This window comes from Copadichromis virginalis, linkage group LG19, assembly GCF_057382275.1.
Source record: "Copadichromis virginalis isolate Kocher_CV1m ecotype Utaka linkage group LG19, C_Virginalis_male_GT1.1, whole genome shotgun sequence".
Classification (NCBI taxonomy): domain Eukaryota; kingdom Metazoa; phylum Chordata; class Actinopteri; order Cichliformes; family Cichlidae; genus Copadichromis; species Copadichromis virginalis.
In genome coordinates, this window is record NC_140636.1 from 14,980,300 (window position 1) to 15,000,669 (window position 20,370).

General features: G+C 45.0%; 2 protein-coding genes across 5 annotated transcripts in view; both read right to left on the reverse strand.

Moving 5' to 3' along the window:
* Positions 1-15,428, reverse strand: part of arhgef10 (Rho guanine nucleotide exchange factor (GEF) 10) — a 44,034-nt gene extending 28,606 nt beyond the window's left edge. For 2 of the 4 annotated variants that reach the window (XM_085440706.1, XM_085440707.1), the window contains exons 1-9: positions 15,259-15,428; positions 8,592-8,701; positions 4,795-5,145; positions 2,733-3,080; positions 1,920-1,956; positions 1,732-1,820; positions 1,390-1,446; positions 874-1,061; positions 421-537 (exon numbers count right to left, since the gene is read on the reverse strand). In XM_085440706.1, the coding sequence (XP_085296832.1) occupies positions 421-537; positions 874-1,061; positions 1,390-1,446; positions 1,732-1,820; positions 1,920-1,956; positions 2,733-3,080; positions 4,795-5,145; positions 8,592-8,628 (1,224 nt within the window). In that variant the 5' untranslated portion in view covers positions 8,629-8,701; positions 15,259-15,428. The remainder of the gene's footprint in view (positions 1-420; positions 538-873; positions 1,062-1,389; positions 1,447-1,731; positions 1,821-1,919; positions 1,957-2,732; positions 3,081-4,794; positions 5,146-8,591; positions 8,702-15,258) is intronic. The other 2 variants (XM_085440708.1, XM_085440709.1) reach the window with 2 other exon arrangements.
* A 2,745-nt stretch (positions 15,429-18,173) lies between these two features.
* cln8 (CLN8 transmembrane ER and ERGIC protein) lies at positions 18,174-20,157 on the reverse strand. Its single transcript, XM_085442205.1, has 3 exons — positions 20,069-20,157; positions 19,179-19,779; positions 18,174-18,832 (listed from the first exon to the last, which is right to left on the reverse strand). Exons 2-3 carry the CDS (start codon positions 19,716-19,718, stop codon positions 18,506-18,508), a joined length of 867 nt encoding a protein of 288 aa, XP_085298331.1. The 5' UTR covers positions 19,719-19,779; positions 20,069-20,157; the 3' UTR covers positions 18,174-18,505.
* Positions 20,158-20,370: the final 213 nt, after the last annotated feature.

A 20,370-nucleotide genomic window follows, 5' to 3' on the forward strand; every position in this document is an offset into this window, starting at 1 on the left:
AGAAACTGGGACATCAGCTAAAAGCAACGTGGTGCTTTTAAGAACATAATGCGAGATCGAGGTTTAAATGTCACAGACATCGCAGTCTGTACAATGGAACACAAAGGTTCAAATGCTTGGGAGACACGGTTGCTGGTGTCTCAGTTTGCTGAAGAATAAACACGTGTTACTTTAAATGTGTCCTTTCGGACGTCCGACGCACGAACATTCAATGAGACAGGTCGACGTGGCAGAAAGGGATGCAAAGGAACTGCTCGCACTCCCACCATCACCACCACCACAAGTTCATTCACGTCACAGCAGGATGAAGGTACCAAGTCAGAAGCAGGACGCCCAGAGTGGAGGTAGCCAGACTGAGTGTGAAGGGCTGGGACTACTTTATCTAGTACAAACACATGAGGTGAGCCTCAGCCAGTTTACCTTCTGCTCGTGTTTCTGTTTTAACTGCTGCAGCTCTACCGTTCCCACTGTGTTTGCCATTAGATCTTTCATCTTTTTCTCATAGTGTTCTTTCAAGCGTGTCAGATCTTGAGAGAGCTAAACAAAAGCAAAGCAAGCGTTACTGGTTACACAGACTGGGAATGAGCAGGAGTCCCACCACGCTCGCCTTCGTGTCGACGTGGTGGTTTTTTTAAATAAAGTGATTTTGAAGTGTCAAAACCACGAGGCAAATCATCACAGCGTGCAGGAAGACGACTAGGAGAAGCGAATGGGCTGCATCGAATGCACGAGTGTGCATCGCTGTAAACTGGAAAGAATAAGCACAGTAAAAAAGACACTTTCATAAACTGTATGAAAGACACGCTGCGTTATCCCCGCTATCCTGAGCTGCATGTTTAACGTGCTGACGAGAAAAGTAATCCTTATACACACATGAGTCTTCCTCTGGGGCGGCTTCCCTCTCATGAAGGCGTGGGGCAGGCCGTTCTCAGGCCGACCTTCCCCGTCGCTGGCTTCGTCGTAGCTTTCAAACTCGCTGGAGCTCCAGCCGTTGTCGAGGGAGCTGTTGCAGCCGCCCTCCTCGCCGAGCTCCACATCGTCGTAGATCATCTCATCTGGATCTGTACGAATGAAAGCGACTCGCAGTGATACTCAGAAATACTACAGTCTGGCTACGACCTTAAATGAACTTGAAGTTTCATGATGCAAACGAACACGTGAGAAGTCCCAAGCTTCACTGAATGCAACACTCATCTCATCAAAATATCTAATTAGCATTGATTAGTGACATTAAAGTCAATAAACAAGTCAAACAGGAGTTTTTGAGCCTAAATAAAGTCAAACGGTGACTTTTAAACGAGAAGAAAGAAGCGAAAGTGGACGGGATCAAAAACAGGAAGCTTGAAACTGAATGTGTGGAATGAGAAAAATAAAGTATAGTTCACAAACCTGTGTTGGAGTCGGAGTTTTCTCTGGGCACATCATCATAAATCACCTCATGTGGATCTGAAAAGACACGTGCACGGTTTTTACACACCACGTAACCGATCCAGTAACGCGACAGCCAGGATGCGATGCAGGGAGAGAGCTAGAAGACAGGCAAACGCAAGGCTGTGCTTCCTCAAACGAACGGGGAAGGAAGTCTCCGGGAATCCAGTTGTGTCATAAGAACATTTTAAAAAGATGAGAGCACCCTGCGGGCATGTCGTGACTGCGCAGAAGCAAACGCAGAGAGATGACACCGCAGCAGCACCGCGGTAACTTTGACCTTACTCGGAATTGTTTCCTTACTTTCCATCCATGCGGTGTTGGCAGGATCTGCTGCCCATTTTGCCAAAGCATCCTCTTCTCTGATAGGTGGATACTCTTCACTGAAAACACTTGGAGAACACATAAAAACACATTTTCAATGTAACATGTCCCCGACGTTGCTGTCGATGCACTCTGTGATGAGCACAAACGGCTCGCATGTGACTCACCTGTCAGCTGAGGCGTTCCCAGTCCCAACCAGCATCACTGCAGGGAAAATGAACTGTGGTGTGAATCCTGCAGGAATTATTTTCCCCAATCAAACATTCCAAACAGCACATCACAGAACTGCAAAGCTTTTCCACACGTGCCACCAGGGGTCACTGATAATTCCACGGATAATTTAACTTGGATATGTTTTAGAGTAAATGTGCTTCCACAAAACTTCATCTAACATATGTGTCTAATTGAAATTCCTTCTGCGTGCTTCTGTTTTCCTTGGAAGATGTCATAACTTCAGCAAAAGGCCCGTACTGTATGCATTCATCAAAAAACTGCACAAATGAATATCATGGTTGCACTCTCTGGCTTTGTAACATCTAAAAAGCACAAGTATTTCAACATGGTGTGACCTTGTTTAGATAATTACAGTGTAATTAGGCTCCTGGGACTGCCAGGCCACAAGCTTGGGCTCAGTTACTGCAAGATTTTAGGGAAACCGGAAAATCCTTACAGCCAGCACGGATCTTTGGGGAGCGCTAAATTTAGACCCTACTTCCTTGTGGCAAGGCTTTAGGAAAAACAAGAGAAAGAAGAAAGGCCGGGGGGATCGCAGCAGCCGGGACCGCGTTTACGTGTCATAGCTGTGCATCTGTGAGTGAGAGCAGGGGAAAAGGGATTAAAAAACAACTTCACTGCTAGGGAAGATTCAGTTATGGATATAATTTGATAAACATTTGCTTTAACTCGGAAGCATTCGCTCTTAATTTAGCAGCGTTTATTAAAGTCTCCTCCGGGTTTCCCCTGGTGCTCGTTTCATTTACCATCTTCATCCACGGAGAGGTGTCGAATGATGACAGGTGTGGTGTAAGCTGGGGTGATGAGCGGTACTCCAGAGGGGGTCGCATAGCCACACGGGACAGGCACCGAGTATCCCGAAGCGATGCCAGCAGGGCTGCCGGGAGGATCCTGGCCGTCTGCCTCTCGTTCTTTGGGCTCCGTGGGCGAGGGGGTGGGAGAGGCGGGTCTGTGCTGCTGGTCAAGCTGCTGCTGCTGGAAGGAAGTGATGTCAATCACAGAGTAGGGGTTGACTTTGCCCTGGGAGGAGGAACCGGGGGCGACGTGTGGAGCACGAGCGTCGCTGACAGATACTTTCTGGCCTTCACTGACTGCTGAAGGAAAGATCATACAGTTAGCTGACAGTTACAAATATAGTTACAAATACAGTTACATTTAGACAAAGATGGCCTCAAATTATTATATTTATTTGCCTATATAAACTCGACTACTGCACACATTAGAAATGAGCATTAAAAACCTTTTAATGAATGAAATCTTACTTTTTCATAGCTGTCTGATTATTTTGGTGTCTCTCAGTTGTTCATATAAACATTATTCATTATTTAAATACTCTGTTAGACCCATTTCTCCTTCAGAACTGCCTTAAATCTTCAACAAACTGCTGGAAACATTCCTCAGAGATTCATGGCCACCACATCCTAAAGGTGGATTGAGATCTGGTGACTGTGGAGTCCGTTTGAGTACGGCGAACTCATCGTCATGTTCAAGAAACCAGTTTGAGACGATCTGAGCTTTGAGACGTGATGTGGTCTCTGTGCTCACAAAGGCACAGCCATGATCTACACTCCGGTAAGATGTGGTGTTCAGACGATGCTCGTTTGGCACGACGGGGCCCAAAGTGTGCCGAGAAAATTTCCCCCCAGCCGCTCATAGAAGGCAGGATGGATCCATGCTTTCATTAGATTTCCTGTTCTGAAAGTCACAGCAGACACGGAGACTCATCAGAACAGGAAATCTTTTATTGGTGAGCCTGTGTGAACGGTGGCCTCAGTTTCCTGTCCTTAGCTGACAGGAGAGCCACCCGGTGTGGCCTTCTGTAGCCCATCTGCTTCGACGTTTGACGTGTTGTTGTTTCAGAGGTGCTCTTCTGCATACCTCAGGTATAATCAGTAGTTATTTGTGGTTACCGCTGCCTTCCTATCAGCTCGAGGCAGCCTGGCCAATCTCCTCTGACCTCTGGAATCAACAAGGCTTTTTCTCAACTTACAGAGGAGCAGCTGAGGCTCAGGAGGAAGAGCTATGAAGGGTTGGTGCTTTGATCCATAGTTCCTGCATCGGTTAGATTAAAAGGTAAGAAAGCACTTTGAGCACTCAGACTATGAAAGTCCCATGTTTCCATTTAACTGCTTCTCACTGGACATTTGCTATTTTGCATCTCTGTTTTGGGAAAATTCCAGTCCAACCTGAAACAGCTTAGATGTTCACACTGGGGACACGTTTCTAAAATCTTGACTGCTGCTGTGATTTGGTGCTACTTTTATGCAGCTTTGGTTAAAGCTGCAGTGGCATTGTGCAGCAGTGAGCAGTGCTGAAAGTATGAAAACCTGAATGGGGGAACATCACGTAGCGTCTACGCTAGAAGACTTCTGCATGTATGTGGATCTTGCATCTCTCACGAGTGCAAACGATGCTCAAACGGTGAAGTGTAGTGCAGTGGGAACATCTCATCATATTTCAGAATGACTGAGAATAAACAGAGCCCAGCCAGACCGCTGCTGCAGCTGTCGTGCCCTTCAGTGATAAAAGCCAGAACATCTCCAGCTACAGGCAGCCAGATATACAAGGTGTCACCAGAGAGACAGACTGCCCCACTTTACGATCTCACTCGCGCTGGAGCTGAAGGGGCGTGAGCAGAGCCAGATAGGGTACGCACAACATGACAGGGCAATGCAGAGAACCTTTGTCACTGCCAAAAAACAAAACACACACTCGAGGCATTGTTTGCACTTAACTGATTTCCAAACACAACTTTAGTTGGAAGGACTCTCTGTCCTAAGGAAAGGCCAGCACTTCTGGACTGCATACCTGTTGCTGCAGGACGTGTCTCCGTGTCATCATCCAGAGGAGGGAGCGGAGGCGGAGGCAAATCATTCTCCCTGTCATCAGTCCCCTCAGCAGCAGATGTCCCTTCAGCTTCTGAAGCTGCGCCACCTGCTGTGGCAACTGTTCCATCTGCTGATGATGGAGCTGCGGAGGAAGGCACCGGGGGGTCCGCAGTGGGGAAGAGGTCCGAGCGTTGGCTGTTCACAGTGCTGTCCTTGTTCTGATCCCTACTGACGGGGAGCGCGGGCGGCGGGCAGGCAGCCTCGGGGATGTCGTCAAAATCGAAGGGTTCCCCCTCATCTTCATCTGCAAAAGAGATGTCACCTGCCAACACTGGACAGGTTCCAGATGTGCCAGGTGTTGGATTTTAGTTAGATTTAGAGAATAATAGCTATTGCTTTATTATCTTATCATGTAGTGCAAAACTCTGAGGTGACAGACACACTAATTATGAGTTTACCACAATCAGCTAAACACTTTTTGACTGCATGATAATAGTAACGATACTTAAAGCGCTGCTTTAACATCTGTAGCATCATGGGTGGTGCTGCAGCTCTGGAAAAAGAGGCTGAGGACACAGACACAGATGCGCTCTGGGTGGCATTTGAAATCTGCAGGACTGAGCCACATACAGACTTCTAAATAAGGATGGGCTTGACTTTATTGCACAAGCGTCGGCATTGGGGACTGGCACCGAAGCAGCACATGCACTGGTTTTACAGCAAAAACAAACTGGGGGGTTCCAACGCACAGCTAGCATTCAAAGGCATTCACATCAGAGCGCTCAGCTGACAGGAGACAGGAAGGGAACTACAAATATCTTTCCAGTTTCCACACTGCAATTAGGCCAGCAGGAAAGAGAGCTGTTACTCCCTTCAGCGAGGGCTACAGCCTGAGTTTGTGCATTATTCCTGGTTTAGGAATGCTCAGCCTTCATTAGCAGGCTTCAGCTCCAACATGGATACAGACAGTTTGTGGGATTGCAGTAAAAAAAAAAAAAACAAGAGTATTTTTATTTCAGAAGTCAGTGCTGGTGGAGATATGAGGTAATACTATAAATAGGCTTTACAGAGCTTGTATGGGGCTCTGCTTCTATCAGAGCCAACATCGTGAAGGGTTTCTGAGAATCATATTTTCTCCCACTATCACAGTTTCTCTCAAATACCACAGATTCTTTGTGATCACTCACACGTCTCGTCACAGCCAGCACGGCTCCGTTCACTCTCAGTGTAGAGTTTGATTTTCTGTCTCATATCCCGAACGGGGTCCCAAAGAAAACAGAGCACGGTCTCCTGTGTGACACGGTGAGGCCCCCCGACAGCACCAGAGGCCGAAATAGCTCAGCTGGGTGCGCGTTAGACTGAAGATCGAAAGGTCACTGGTTCGATCCCACCGCCACAGTTTTTATTCTTTGCTGTCATGTTTGAAGTCCCAACATTTACACATACTTCTTTGATCATTGTATAGTTACTGCTTACACACAGTCACCATCTAATTAACCACATTCACCTCCAGGCTAGTGGCCAGCTAACGGGCTGAACCCTAACTTTGGTGCACACAGCTGTGAATCAGGCTCTGACAGGTAGTCGTTCCACCTCCTCAGTGTGAGAGAGAACAGCCTGTGATTAATGTTCCCGCTCAACTTTGTCAACCCGTGTCCATCTCCACCCACGGCTCATGAAAACAGAAGTGCAAAGAACAAGCATGGGAACAGAGATGCTATCTGCCCGTTTCCATCGGTGGAGCTGAACGCTGTGGGACGCCGTGATAAAGCACGGACAGCCTTTGGAAACACTGGGATGTAGGATGCATGATCACATGCTAAAAACTGCAGTAATCGGCACTTTGGTGAAACACTCGACAGTGTCACAACAGAGTTCGTTTGATTGGATTTTGCCAGAGCAATAATCACAGATGGCCATTCAATAGTACATCTGTAACTGTGGGCCGAGGAGGTCATTGATAGCTGGCTCGGTGAGTGGCTGTGCATGTCAGAACAGCTTACTTACAGACTGTGCACACACACGATTATCATCTAACGTCTACTTTCAGCTCTTAAAGGGAAATAAAATCTCCACTTTGAAGAGTTTCTTTCAACTTTGTAGTGTTATAAAAATATAAGACTACAAAGTTGAGATATATATATATTAGGGGTGCAACGATACACAAAATTCACAGTTCGGTTCGATACTTTGGTGTCACGGTTCGATATTTTTTCGATACAAAAAAAATGTTCATGCCTTTTTAATTTGTCATTTATTAAATTTTCACGGCACATTCCGCACCACATCTCTGTGCGTTCATCATTTGTTTGAAGCCAGCTCACCTCCTGCAACTACTTTTCCGAGAATACGTGCTTCTTTTGTGGTTCGGACTCCTGACATTTCTTTGGAGGTGGAGGAACATCACAGTAATTGCTTAAAGGAGCTTCTTCGACATCTTTAAGAGTTCTAAACAAATGTCTGTCCTCCTCCTGAAAATCTTATGTATGCAAACACGCGTTGCAACTTCTTATCTTGTGCGCGTTTTTTATTTTGACAGCGAATATATATATTTTATATATATATATATACATATATATATATACACATATATATATATATATATATATATATATATATATATATATATATATATATATATATATATATATATATATATATATATATATATGCATGCAAATGTGGCAAGGAGGCGAGCTGTTCACGCTGACAATATGGATGTTGTTCTGAGGACCCCTCAGCTCCATAACGGTCTGCTTAAATGACTCACTGCTTCTGTTTCGCCTCAGCAACAAATCGAGCGAGCGGCCAGCTGGAGACGAAGGATTTCTCTGGCCTGCGTCTACCCCGGAGGCTTTGTGTGCCCCTGTGCGCGCTGCTGCATCAGTATTCTGCCTCATACTGAAGCACATTGTCTGCTATTCACAGTAGCGCAGCACATTTTACTCTCCTTACTCCCTCATTCCTCCGCCCACGCACGCTACAGCGGTGGATGAGCGGAGGAGAGGAATCTGCGCTGTTGACTCGAGCTGCACAGCTTCATCAACCTCTGAGAAAATCATCTAACCTTACGATGACCTGCAGAAGTGATCAGCTGACCAACACCTGCAACCTCTGTGAAACAAAGTTTCCTCATTTTGGTTAAAGTGGACGTTTTTGTTCATTTTCTGTCATACGTATACACATTTATAAACTATGACAGCTGTGGAATTTTTTAATGATCCCTGTGAGCCAAACTCTTCTTTTTCCTCGTTGGATTTGGATGATGTCAGAGAGAAAGGATATCCTTTATATAGAAGCTCCACCCACCTGCCTTTCAAACCATCTTCTTACAGAATAGAGTAGCATGTCTATTGTCATTGTACATGTACAACGAAAGAAAAGAGCAAAACAAGACGGTGGTCTTTCAGGACGAGGCGCTAATAGGAAGTGGATGATTCTTAAACTCAGCTCTCTTCCTCAGTGTGTCTATTGTCCTGTCCCTCATCTCCCCTCCCCTCACCCAGTTGCAGCAGATAGCCCCGCCCCTCCATGAGCCTGTTAAAATGGAGTTTTTTCTTCCCACAGTCACCGAATGCTTGCTCATAGGGAGTTTTGATTGCTCAGGTTTTGTAGGGCCTGTTGTTGTGATTTGGCACTATGTACATAGAATTGAACTGACCAACTGAGCTAACCGGCCCATGAAAACAACACTTTCCACCATGTTTACCAGTTTAAGCATCGAGGAAGCGGACACATGCAAATCACATATGAAGTACGAGGATTTGTTGACTTTACTTTCAGGAGGTGGGGGAGGAAAGTCTTCCATGTCCATGCTTACTGCTCTTCTCCTGCTAAAGCTCTTCAGACATCAGCACGCAGAGGCTCAGTTACACCAACGCACATTCCTACAGGAGAAAAGGACAAATGTCGTTACAGTCAGTTCAAGGAGGCTCATACAACAGAAAAAAAGAGACCGAGTTTGGCATTTCTAGGTCAGCATATGTGAGCCAGTCGGTCCACAAAAGACCAACCACTTGTTATTCAATGTTACTTAAAGCGGCAGACAGCAGCGTGGCTGTGTTGTCACGGTCTGCTACCTTTTGTATCAACATCTGATTCTGAACCAAAGCGAATTCAGACAAATGAAGAGTGAGAGAAAACAAAGGAAACACTTGTAGAGCTCCCAGGGAGAGCTGATGCTGGCGTGTGTTTACGTGTGCCCGGCATTGTCATATGCTAATGCTGCGTGTGTGTGTGTGTGTGTGTGTGAGATGCCATGGTATGCACAGCCTGTGCTACAATTGTAATGGACACATCACACCCTGCTGCGTGTCCACGAGGAAAACAGAAGCTGTGGAGCTTTGCAGCTAAAGCAAAGTTCATGCAAAGCAGGATTCAGCTTAGATTTGAACTCATTTCTTTGGTTTCAAATACATTCAGAATGCATTACACGAGCAGACTATCAAAAACTCACTTTAACGCTCCAGGATGTGAAATATGTGCTGCTGTAAATTAAAACCCAGGCAGGTTATCATGCAGAGGCACAGGTCAGTGTTGCACTTCTGTCTCAAACAGCAATTATCAGCCACACATTTTGGTCCTTATTAGCATGCTGAGGCAGGAGACCTTTGGACCTGCATGAACATAAGAGGCGTTACATTCCTGAGCAGCACAGGGTTCCTGTCTGATGTGCAGCTTTTATCCAGAGGTGACAGTTTCTGTCAAACAAAGCTGAGCTATTTACTGGACATCTTCAGCTCACTACTGTGCACAAGGACAGATGACAGTGTGGTGACATCATGCTGTGGCATAAAGCAGGCATTGTAGCGCTGTGTGTGCACCATTCTCTATCCATGCAATCTCCACAGCCAGCGTAGCTTCACAGCAGTCTGCTTCTGACTAAGACAAACGTGCAGCAGAACAGAAAACAAGAAGGATAACTCATTCTGAGTCTCAAAGCTTGTTTTGTCTAGAAATAATGTGAAATCCTCTCGCGTTGTCCTCCACTCTGTTCACTGGGCACAAGGCCAGGAGAGAGGATCTGTCTGCTACGGCTAACAGTGCTAACACAGACAGGTAGGCTGCACTGAGCCTGAGGAGGCCCTAGCTTCATAATGGAGTACAAAGAGACAGGCAGATGCAGCTGCAGCATTAACATATCTTACATCTGTCCATCTTCAGGCTCTACTGTGCTGAAGAACAGTGATATATAATGTTTGTGTTTGATCTTTTTTTAATTATCATGGTATGAAATATTTTTCTTAGACTGAATAAAATCATATTAGCAATTGTCACTCATGTAGGGCTGCCACAATTTTTTGATAGTCGATTATTTTTGCGATTAGTCGACTAATCACATCATCATCCATTGGACATAAAACGAACAGCTTATTGCACAAGCAGCATCTGCTCTTATATAACTATCATTAGCTTACAGCTTTAAGTGTTTAAGGTCTGTGCTAACTAAAAATAAAGACAAGATGATAGTTTATTAAATTTTAATGAAATTTGCAGATTGTTTCGGTGAAGTTTAATAAACTCCTTTCTATCTAAAATATAACAGGACACCGGAGTATATTCTCAAGCATCTCACACTTCTGATAATCAGCTGTCTGCTTGACATTTATTCAGCTGTGTAAAAACTTTAATCTCAGCCAAACCGATTTACTCAGGAACAAATAAAATACTAAAAAAAAAAGCCAAACAATAACATTTTCAAGTTACGGTATCTAAGTGACTTATATATGTTTAACCTGAGTAGCGAAAGACGGCGGTGGGTTTGAAGCCAGGAGTCCGGTGTTCTCACGGGCTCTAGTGAGCCTTGCCCCGGCTCGCTATCGAGCTAGTGAGTAACAGACGTCTCCGAAAACGTCGGAGCGCTTTTGAAAATATGTGGTGTCCTGATAAACTGAGCAGATATTTGAGGTTTACACAGCTACATTCTCGCTAGAAAATATGTTAAACTTTTATTTTGTGACCCAGAAAGAGTAATGTTAAAACTAACTAGCTGCCGCTATTGGTGGAAACTGAGCTGGGCTGCGCTATGAATTCTGGGACAGAGCTACTTCTTCTTCTGGGTTTAACGGCAGCTGGCATCCTTGTACATGCAGTGCTGCCATCTTCTGTTTCAGTCCGTTATTACACTCTTAAATCCTACTAATTCCTGCGTCTTTTGGGATCTTACAAAGCTTCAAACGACGCGTCGACTATTAAATCAGTCGTCGACGATTTTGATAGTCGACGTAATCGTGACTAGTCGACTAATCGTGGCAGCCCTACACTCATGTAATCTCAGTGAAAATTAAAAATAAGAACAATCCAGTGTGATCAAACTGAAAACAACTAAAACTCTGAATCTTTATTTTTATTCCAGGGGCTTCGTACTTGGGTTTCCTTCCTAGTTTTGTGAGTCAGCTGTAACTGCTGTGAGCAGGTAACTACACGACAAACACGCTCGTAACTCGGCTGACACGTTTTAAAGCGAGGAACTGTCAGCCGAAGCCAAACAGAAGCTTCAAAGCGTGACTCATCTCTCCCGTTAAAAGCATTGTTTGAGGTTTAGGAAAGCAGGAAAAGGATGGAAGGGAGAGGAAAGGGACTGAAACGTGTTCTTCTTCCTCCAAAGGCACTAAAGAGAAAAGTGGTTAAAAAAAAAAACTTGTTACTGAAACAGTTTCGTTTCTCATGTTTCTGTTTATTTGTAATATGTGTGAGTGAAGCTGATCTTCTGTCGGTCAGCCTGCAGATTCCTGCATTCCTCCCTGCTCCTGTAATTACTCCCACTTTGGTCCTTCTGCTTTCTTTTGGAGGAAAACTAAACACATTTCCAAATTACACCCTGCGCTGCTTGCGGTGTAGCGTGACTTCAAATGTGGTCTTCACCAAACAAGCACCTGTCTCACCCGTGAAGATGACCTGTAGCACAAACACAACATGACATCTGCAGCTTTGGTCACCAGCTTTGGACTGAGCCACACGAGCTGAGTGTGCGTATCTCACAAACCCTCGCTGAGAGGCCAAATACAGTCACAGTAATTCATTTTTAATTGTACCGCTAATCTATTTGGTGTTTAATTAAAAGGCAGTGCATTGCTGGCTTATCTCAGAGCCGTGATTTAAGGCAGAGTGGAAGACAGCAGAAAAGGTAAAATCCTCTCCACAGTTGATGATACACTCAGCTGAGCGTGTCATTACATGCTGGGGCGGCTGAGCAATGCTGTGCAGACAGGAAAACAGTCATATGGCTTACAGCGTAATGCAGACAATTTGCTCACCTGTGTGCTCCTAATAACCTGCACATGCTACATAACAAACAGCACGTATGTTGCACACAGCAGGAGGCCGAGTGCAGAGGATTAGCTGTGACCTGTGTGTAGTGAGACAGAAACACCACAGCTGTCTTTGTCTTGATCTTAATTTTAAAATTACATTTCTATTAAATCGTGTTTCAAACATGTGAAACTCTTATAATCTTATTAACTGAAGCCACACCCAACCTGTGTCCATAGATGAGGCAGGGTTTCTTATCATGCACTAATCATCTACAGAAATCAAAGAATGACTGACTTGCATTTAAGCATGTAAGCTTTTAAACACAGATTTATTATAAAAAAGCCACTAACCCAAACACAGAGACCAATCAAAAATATGCGACGCTGAGAGCTCGGCAAGAGGTTTGCAGCCGAGTCTTCTAGTGCGCACTTAAAGACAAGTGGCATTCCACACACAGGCTGAAAGTCATAAACAAAGCCTCGGGGGGGGCGGGTGCTGGGAGAGACAGGCGCTACGGGTGTCTGAGCTTTGCTCTGCAGCTCTGGGCAGAGCATCCTTCTGTTCAGATTACTGAACACAAGATCGCAGGCCTGCAAAGAGAGGCCCAGCAGTCTTAACAAAGTACTCGAAGATGTTTGTGAGGACGTTCAGGGTGCTGCAGCTCTTCATGATCAGAATTCAAGAGTAACACCAGAGTTAAAAGGATGCTTCTGCTTCTCACATAGGTCACCCTCATTAACACACTTTCAACACAGCTTACTTATACTTTGAACCACACGGTAAAAAATAAAGCGATGAGCATCCAGTAGAGCACCGGGGCTCACACAGTATGTGGGCCTCAACAACACCACCCACTCCAACCACAAACTCGGAGTCCTGACTGCTGGCAAGTTGAAAGCTCAGATCAGATCTGGGACCGAAGGAAATTCACAGGCACATATATCACTACCACAGTAAAGCAAGCAGTCCTCCCTACTGCTCACATGGCCCACCGTTTACTCCTCTCCAATGAATACAACCTCTCCTCACAGCAGTGCAGGATAAAACCCACACAGAACACAAGAAGATAAGTCTGGTCCCCGTCAGCTACTACTTATAATTATAATGCAGCGGCGGTCGATTGTAGGGAGTACACTTCAATAATCAGATGCATGGGGCCGCAGGACTTTGATCTGATTACAGACGTGATTTATTGGGCTTGCCATAATGATGCATCACCCCACCATACAGTATGTATGAAGCGGTCTTTTGCAGGCAGATTCTGTTTTTAATAATATAAACAGCAAACACTGACATGACTCTGCCAGCCTGGGAATCACTCAGCAAAATAAAAGACTGCATTATGTTTCAAACGTGGTGTCCATTTGAAGACAGAGACCGTAAAGTCTTGGCTGTCACTCGTAACTGGTCTCCACCCACCCAGCGAGCCACACCAAAGCTCCGAGAAGCCAACATGTCACCAGAAACACACTATTTAGTGAGCGGTGATGAGCAGCCACTCTAAGGCGTTTTTGTTAACTGGCTGGATTTCAGCTCTGAAGGAATTTTAATGTGAATAGAGCAGCTCAATCAGATTACAATAAAATGACCACAGGAAACCATGCCACTCCTGATCATCAGTGGGCTATGCATGGACTTGAAAAGGGTGGAAACAGTTCCCAAAGCCAAGAATATGAGTGACTCTTAGCTTTACTCATCCCTGGGCAGAGTCCTGAGCTACAGCTCATCTCACAGAGCACGGTGCTATCGCACAAAGGAAGGTAAAGCTCCCTAACAAGCCAGCGCTGTGTCAGTTTCTCTCGTCCACCTGCACGAGAGCAGCGGCCTTTCTTTCCCAGCTGTTGGCGAGCTATGCTGCTAATCCACGTCCCATCTCGGCGGATGTTTGGCCGAGTTGTGGGTGGACAGTGACTCCATTAACTGCCTTTCGAAAAATGAATGGTATGCGCCTCTGCACGACCATTGTGTGCTCTGGCACCCCCGAGCTCAGTCACGGTAAACAGTAGCTGCTATTGGCAAAGCGGCGCTACAGGCTGCCCTGTCACAGTTACTTAACTAATTCCTGGTATTTCTCCATTAAAACGCACCTGTGTTCACAGACTGCTCCGAGCACAAGTGAGGACACTGAAGTCTGTGCTCTGTGTTCTCATGTTTGTGGCAAAGCTGGCTGTGATCTACAAAAGCATCTTCATAAAGGATTCTACGTGATGTACACGACATTAAGTGACAGCAGGCAGTTTAAGCACAGTAAAAACAGCCCACACTGGTGGAGCTATTAAGCATCTGTATTTACAGGCAGGCCTCTCCAGTTATTTGCCAATCAAATTACCAGCGGAGACTCTTGTGTGCAAGCATGTGCATGTGTGAGCCTTTCTTCCACCTCACCCTCGTCCTGGCTGAATGAACTGGACATGCACGACACTGGACAATACAAGCAGTGATCAAAGCATTCTTTGTATTTCTAACCATCATTGGAGATCTACCAAACCTCGGAGGGTTCCTTGAGGAACTTGACTTTTGTAGTGCAGATAGGCACCTACTAAACCTACCAAAGGCCAAACAGATGAATTAAACTGAGGTTTCACAGCCTGCTCAGACCAATCTTCCACTTGGCTGAAGCTGTGCAGGGCTTTGGCTGAGGAATGCTATGCATGACTACTTGGATCTGCAGCTCTGATTTATCCAGTTATGAATGATTTTTCGGAGTGTCAACTCCACGGGTGGTGCAGTGTTTTCAGTCCACATTTTTGTGTTCATAAAGCTGTTTGTTATCAGTTCTCTCAACCTCATCAAATCAGTCCTAAAACAGCAGTAAGATCAAAGTAAGAAGAAGAAACGTATGAAAATCTTACACGGCAGCTCAGAAACTTGGTGAATTCTTAAACAAACACAGAGGAGAGTTTGTTGATGTAATTCTTGTTCTTAAAGCAGATCGTTTCCGGATTAGGGTGCACAAATTGGCATAAATGCGCATAAAAGGCGCATTAGTGACTGTGTTATTGCAGGTATCTGACAGGGTTTGGGATCTTCTCCGTGGAAACTGACACGCCACGTTATAGCCAACATCTTCCAACACAGTTTCTGCTTCAGGCTGACATCACTGCTCACTTCACCTCACAGTTATCGGGACACATTTGTCAGGGTTATTCAGAACTTTGTAAAAAAAAACCTACAAATGACCTCAACTTACCGTTCTGTGACGTGCTCCCAGGTGAATGACGTAATCCTTTCACAGCAAGCGTTAAACGCAAAACACTTCAGACTCCCGCACAACTTCAAACCTATCAAAACATCCACTTCTCGTCCTTTTTACTTCTCTCCCTTCGGTGCAAGCTGACTTCATCCATGAAAACCCTCTCACCCCCCGTCTCAGACGCTGATTGGCCGCCACAGCGCCACTAAGGGCTCTGATTGGCTGCGTAGAACGCCAATCAAACCTCCGCCGTCTTCTCCGGATTTTATGGGAAAGAAGTTCGAGCAAAGCGGACACGTGACGTGTGAGGTGGCTCCCCCCTCACAGCTGTCCGGAGATGATGTTGAAGGAAGTTTTTAGCTTATCCGTTAAAACCTGAACCGAAAACAACGAAGGAGGGATTTTTGTCCCCGGGAGGCACCGATGTCCACGCTGATGAAGAGGCTGGACTGCTGCTTCACGCGTGATTTACAGGAGCAGACACATAAAGTTAGAATAACGAACTCTGAGCCTTTAACGCTGAAACTTTCACTTTTTTTTTTAAGGACACAATGTTTTTAAGCATTTTTTTTTTTATAGATCCTTAAAAAATCTTGAGTAATTTCTCGTTTCTCTGACGGAGCTTTTTTTTTCATGTCTTCACTTTAAAATGAAGTATCGCAATAAGCAAAGTGACTCTTCAGACTGTAACAGATCTGTGTACGAGACAAACCTGCTGCAGCCCTGTGCTGCTGTTCAGGGGGAAATCATCCTTAAATATGCAAGAATGTGCTGACGGTTTATGGCAATGTTGAAAAAGAAATCAATTGAAAACTGGAGGTAATTATTCCCATTGCGCCACCTACAGGCAGATCCTCTGTTGCACATCTTACAGTCTAAGCTAAGCCCACCTCTTTCATTCTCCTCCCCCCTCAGCTCACACTGAGCTTCCCACCCGAAATGTAAGAGGGGGAAGGAACAGCCCTACAATAAAATCAGACATCCTCCCCTTTGAGCAAACATGTTGAATGGCTGCCAGTTAAATGTCACAGCTGCAGCATCTGCCTATCAATTTTGTTTAAAGCCTACATTACAGGTCCTTCAGTGCAACGTCACCCTCTGCTCTCCAGACCTGTGTGAACATGCCCCACTTACATGAATTTCTGGGTCACATGCAGGAGCATGGTGACAGGAGACAAAACAGAAGAAAGAGACACAATAACCAAGGAAACACTTTATTTTGAAACTCGGTAGTTTAAATGAATGCACAGTCCAACATAGATAACACAGAAGCTGTTAGTATATGGCACTGAATCAACAGGACATCTGTCCCACGGTAGTTCCCTAATTTCACAATCTAAATCTAACATGATCAGATTTATTTAAAGTGAGATCAGAGCTACAGCTAAAACAACATTTCACTCTTTACGAAGATGAAATTACTGAAGGTGTGAAAAGCAGAAACGTTTTAATCTATTGGACTGAGGCTTCGAAGCGTTTTCCACTTTATTTAACACACAGGCAGGAAAACATCTAACGAGGGCTTCACTTATTTGCTGGGCAGCTTTTGTGCAGGCCGAGCCAAAAGGTGTTAATGTGCACGCTGTAGAAAGAAAATTACAACTATGTGCACAATTAAAATGTCTTAAAAAATTACTGAATATAACACATAATTCTGTTTCCCATGTACAATAACAACACAGGGCTATTCTGTTAATGAGAACTAAAAGCAGAGCTGTTAAAGTGGGATATTGTGGAGAAGTTGAACATTTGCAGCGAAAGACAAAACCTTTCCTATGGTTTAAATACAGGAACACACACAATCGCCATTAGTATGTTTTTATAAAAATCCCACACACATAAAATAAAACTCAGTGGATTTTAGAATACACCATAAATAAAGATGGGCTGCAGGGCTGCACCAGTTTAAACCACAGTTATCAGGGTCAGAGGTTTGCTTAGTGTAAGCACTAGTTCAGTATTTTTTCAGCACAGTTAAGCCTTTGTGAAGCGGACTGCTGTGACTCAGTGTAACTCCGCCATGATACATGCTTGTTTCTCTGCTGATGCAGTCCAAACACACCAATCTGATCAACACTTAGTATCTAATAACTTCAATGAGTAAACCTATGAGAGGTCATCCTCAAACATGATCCAGTTTTACCCCACTCAGGCAGCAGAGCTGTGTAACAAAGGGTCCACTCTGGAGTTCACAGTGCTTTGATTTAGAGACACTTCATGCTCACCTCAAACTTCCCTAAACAGACGGAGCAAATTTCACTGTCAATATGTACACAATAGAAACAGCTGTGGGCCGACAACATCTACTCCCAACTCATATTTAAGTCCAGTTTAATTCTGGTCTTTATCTCAAAGCAGATTTTGCTTATTAAAGCTTTTGTTGATCTTAAACTTACTGATTTTTAATGCAGGAGCTGCTCTCATACATATTTTATACTGAAAAAAAGTAATTTATTACTTTAAAAGTGGATACTTGCAACACTTGTTAAAAGGTGTGAAATCGCACCATTGCCAACTCTTTGCTGCATCGATAATACTTGTGTGTATAATGAACCACAAAGTCCTGTTATGAGCCTGGAAAAACCCAGACAGTAATACCAGAGTCCTGAAATAAAACGAAATCGAAATAAAAGCTGTGCAGTGAAAGATTCTGTTTCACACTCTGTTGTGATCATATGTAAACCTTTGTCAGGAGCAAAGTCTCTTTATGCCCTTTTTCCACTAGCACCTACACAACTCAATTACTTAGTTTAAAGGGTTTCCATTAGGTGAGTTTGTGAGGAGCTGAGTCACACCAAAAATGTGACATTGGGAGACTTCATGCCACCGATTGGCCAGGGAGTGATGTCACTGGATGAGTCATGAGAGCGACTCCTTCACAAGAATCAAATCTGCCATTTTTCAAACCCAACAACGAAGGAAATGGAGACACAAACTTCTTTTACCTGAAGTCTGACAAGAAAACGCAGACTGGGACTTTCTGCCCACCTTGCTATGATGACCCCGCCCACATTGAGGTACTACACAATTGTAAAAACTGAGTAGAGTTGAGCTGAGGTGGTGCTAGAGGAAAAGATGCGTTACAGAACAAAGGACTAGAGAGCCCAAGGGGCTTAAAAAGAAGTCCCAGTCTAACAAACGTAGAATTTAAAACAAGCATCCATCAAAAGTCAGCTCCCACTCAGTCTCAAATAATAAAATAAAAAGCCATAACTGAAACAGGAAATGACACCGATGATACTCCTTAACTGGCATGAGGTTTTCCAGAAGCCTCAGGCTGACCGTCGGTGGTGCCGTTCAGTGGGATCGCCTTGTTGCCAAAGTTCCAGTCCACAGGATTAAGAAGCTGCATTGTCTTCTTGTGGGTCCATATGGGGTTGAGGATAAGTGTGAGCAGAGTGAGGCCGGTGAAGAAGAGTATTAGCGGGGGCAGGGGCGCATGGGTCCACAGCTCCACCCGGTGGGTCAAGGTTACCCACCACATGTAGTAAGTGAGTACCATTCGACAGTGAAACATGTGAATCATCACCCACTGGTTGGCTTTCCAGAACAGAGTGCATGCCCAGCCAGCCTGTCAGGGGAGACACAATCTGTCAGACACCTTCTCTTTACTTCACATTCATGCAAAATCTGTTCAGTAAACCAGTGAGCAGAAGGAACAGAGAAAACTGTGGTTAGTGCTTCAGGTTTTTGTTGTTTTTAAAAGGGAACTTCCTCTTTCTAAGAACGTTCTGGTACAGTGAACATAATCACAAGGTGCACAAGACCCAGGAGGAAGCAAAACTTACAAGTCAAGCAAAAGGTCAAGCCAGTGAGATGCTACAGAAAGCCGGGCCTGGACTTACCAAAGATTACGTACAAATACAAGTCCGGAGAATGAGATGAAAGGTACGTGCATGTGACACGATCATGCTTACCTTCAGCAGCATCCAGGATATACAGGTGAATGGCGTGCTCATCTCCAGCAGGAGGGTGACCATGGGCAGGAAGTGGCCCAGGGAATCCCACACCACCGCCCCCACGTATCCCGACAGGGCGAAGAAATGGTGCGTGGCCAGTGGGAAGTCGAATGACCAAAATACCACACTGGAGGCGTGAAGTGCAACATTCTCAAATGCAAAAAAGCCCGTGGCTGTGAGCACGTTAAACCATGACCAGTCTTCCTGGCCCCTCACTTTGTCTCTGGTGATTGAGGAGTCTTCAGTGAGGGCCCGGAGACCGGCTACTGTACTCTGGATCCCAAACACTGCCCGGGTGGCAGCAAGGTTCCAAAAAACCTTTTCTTTGGCCAGCAGGGACTTGTAGGTCTGGCACAGAGACACGGACAGGAGGTGACAGAAGAGGAACACTACAGTATAGAAGCAGAAGCCAAGGCCGATGAGCTGGAGGCGATAGTCCCATAAGAAGTACTCTGCACTGGGCTGGGAGAGGCGGCCGGTGTGCTGCTCGGAGGCCATGGCGCTTTACGGAGGATCACCTGAAGGTGGAGCTGCTAGGAGCATGGTGTGTGTGGCCCACCTGCAACAGACAGACAACACACCATCCATTAACGCAGCACTGTGCCTGTGAAAACACTCCACGAAGCCGTGGACCTCGGTACACACGGATCATTTTATTTAAACTCTATGTAAGCCTTCAATCTGTGTTCATTTCATCCGCCGGTGACAAACTTTCACTACAGAGTTCTTCGAAAGAAGAGTCAGAGAAAAGTTCGATGTTAACATCGCGACATATCTCACAGAATATTTAAAAATGATTAAATCTAAAGCAGTTTACTTACTAACTAACACAGAAACGTGTAACTTACCGGACAGAAGCGTTTCCAGGGAGTACAGCGTCCCTCTGTAACCGATAGTACCCCCAAACAGGAAAACTCACATCATACGACTCCAATTTGGTCATGTGACATCCACACAGGAAGTCCAGCCTCGCTGTACTTTGCAGACATCCCATTGGTCAGCGCTGATCAGCCGTAGAATCCCATTGGTTGCCTCTTATTTATATTTTCTGTCTGGAAACAGCCTCTTTAATATTAATCACGATTATCTATTATTACGACCGGATTCCTGTAGAAGAAGTCGCAAGATTCACCTGAATAAACCGCTTAAC

Bases quoted from the DNA above. Each gene is read 5' to 3' on its own strand.
- cln8 (XM_085442205.1), bottom strand. From the start codon at position 19,718: ATGGCCTCCGAGCAGCACACCGGCCGCCTCTCCCAGCCCAGTGCAGAG. The intron at 18,833-19,178 runs GTAAGCATGATC...CTCCCCTGACAG, and splicing joins TATCCTGGATGCTGCTGAAG to GCTGGCTGGGCATGCACTCT.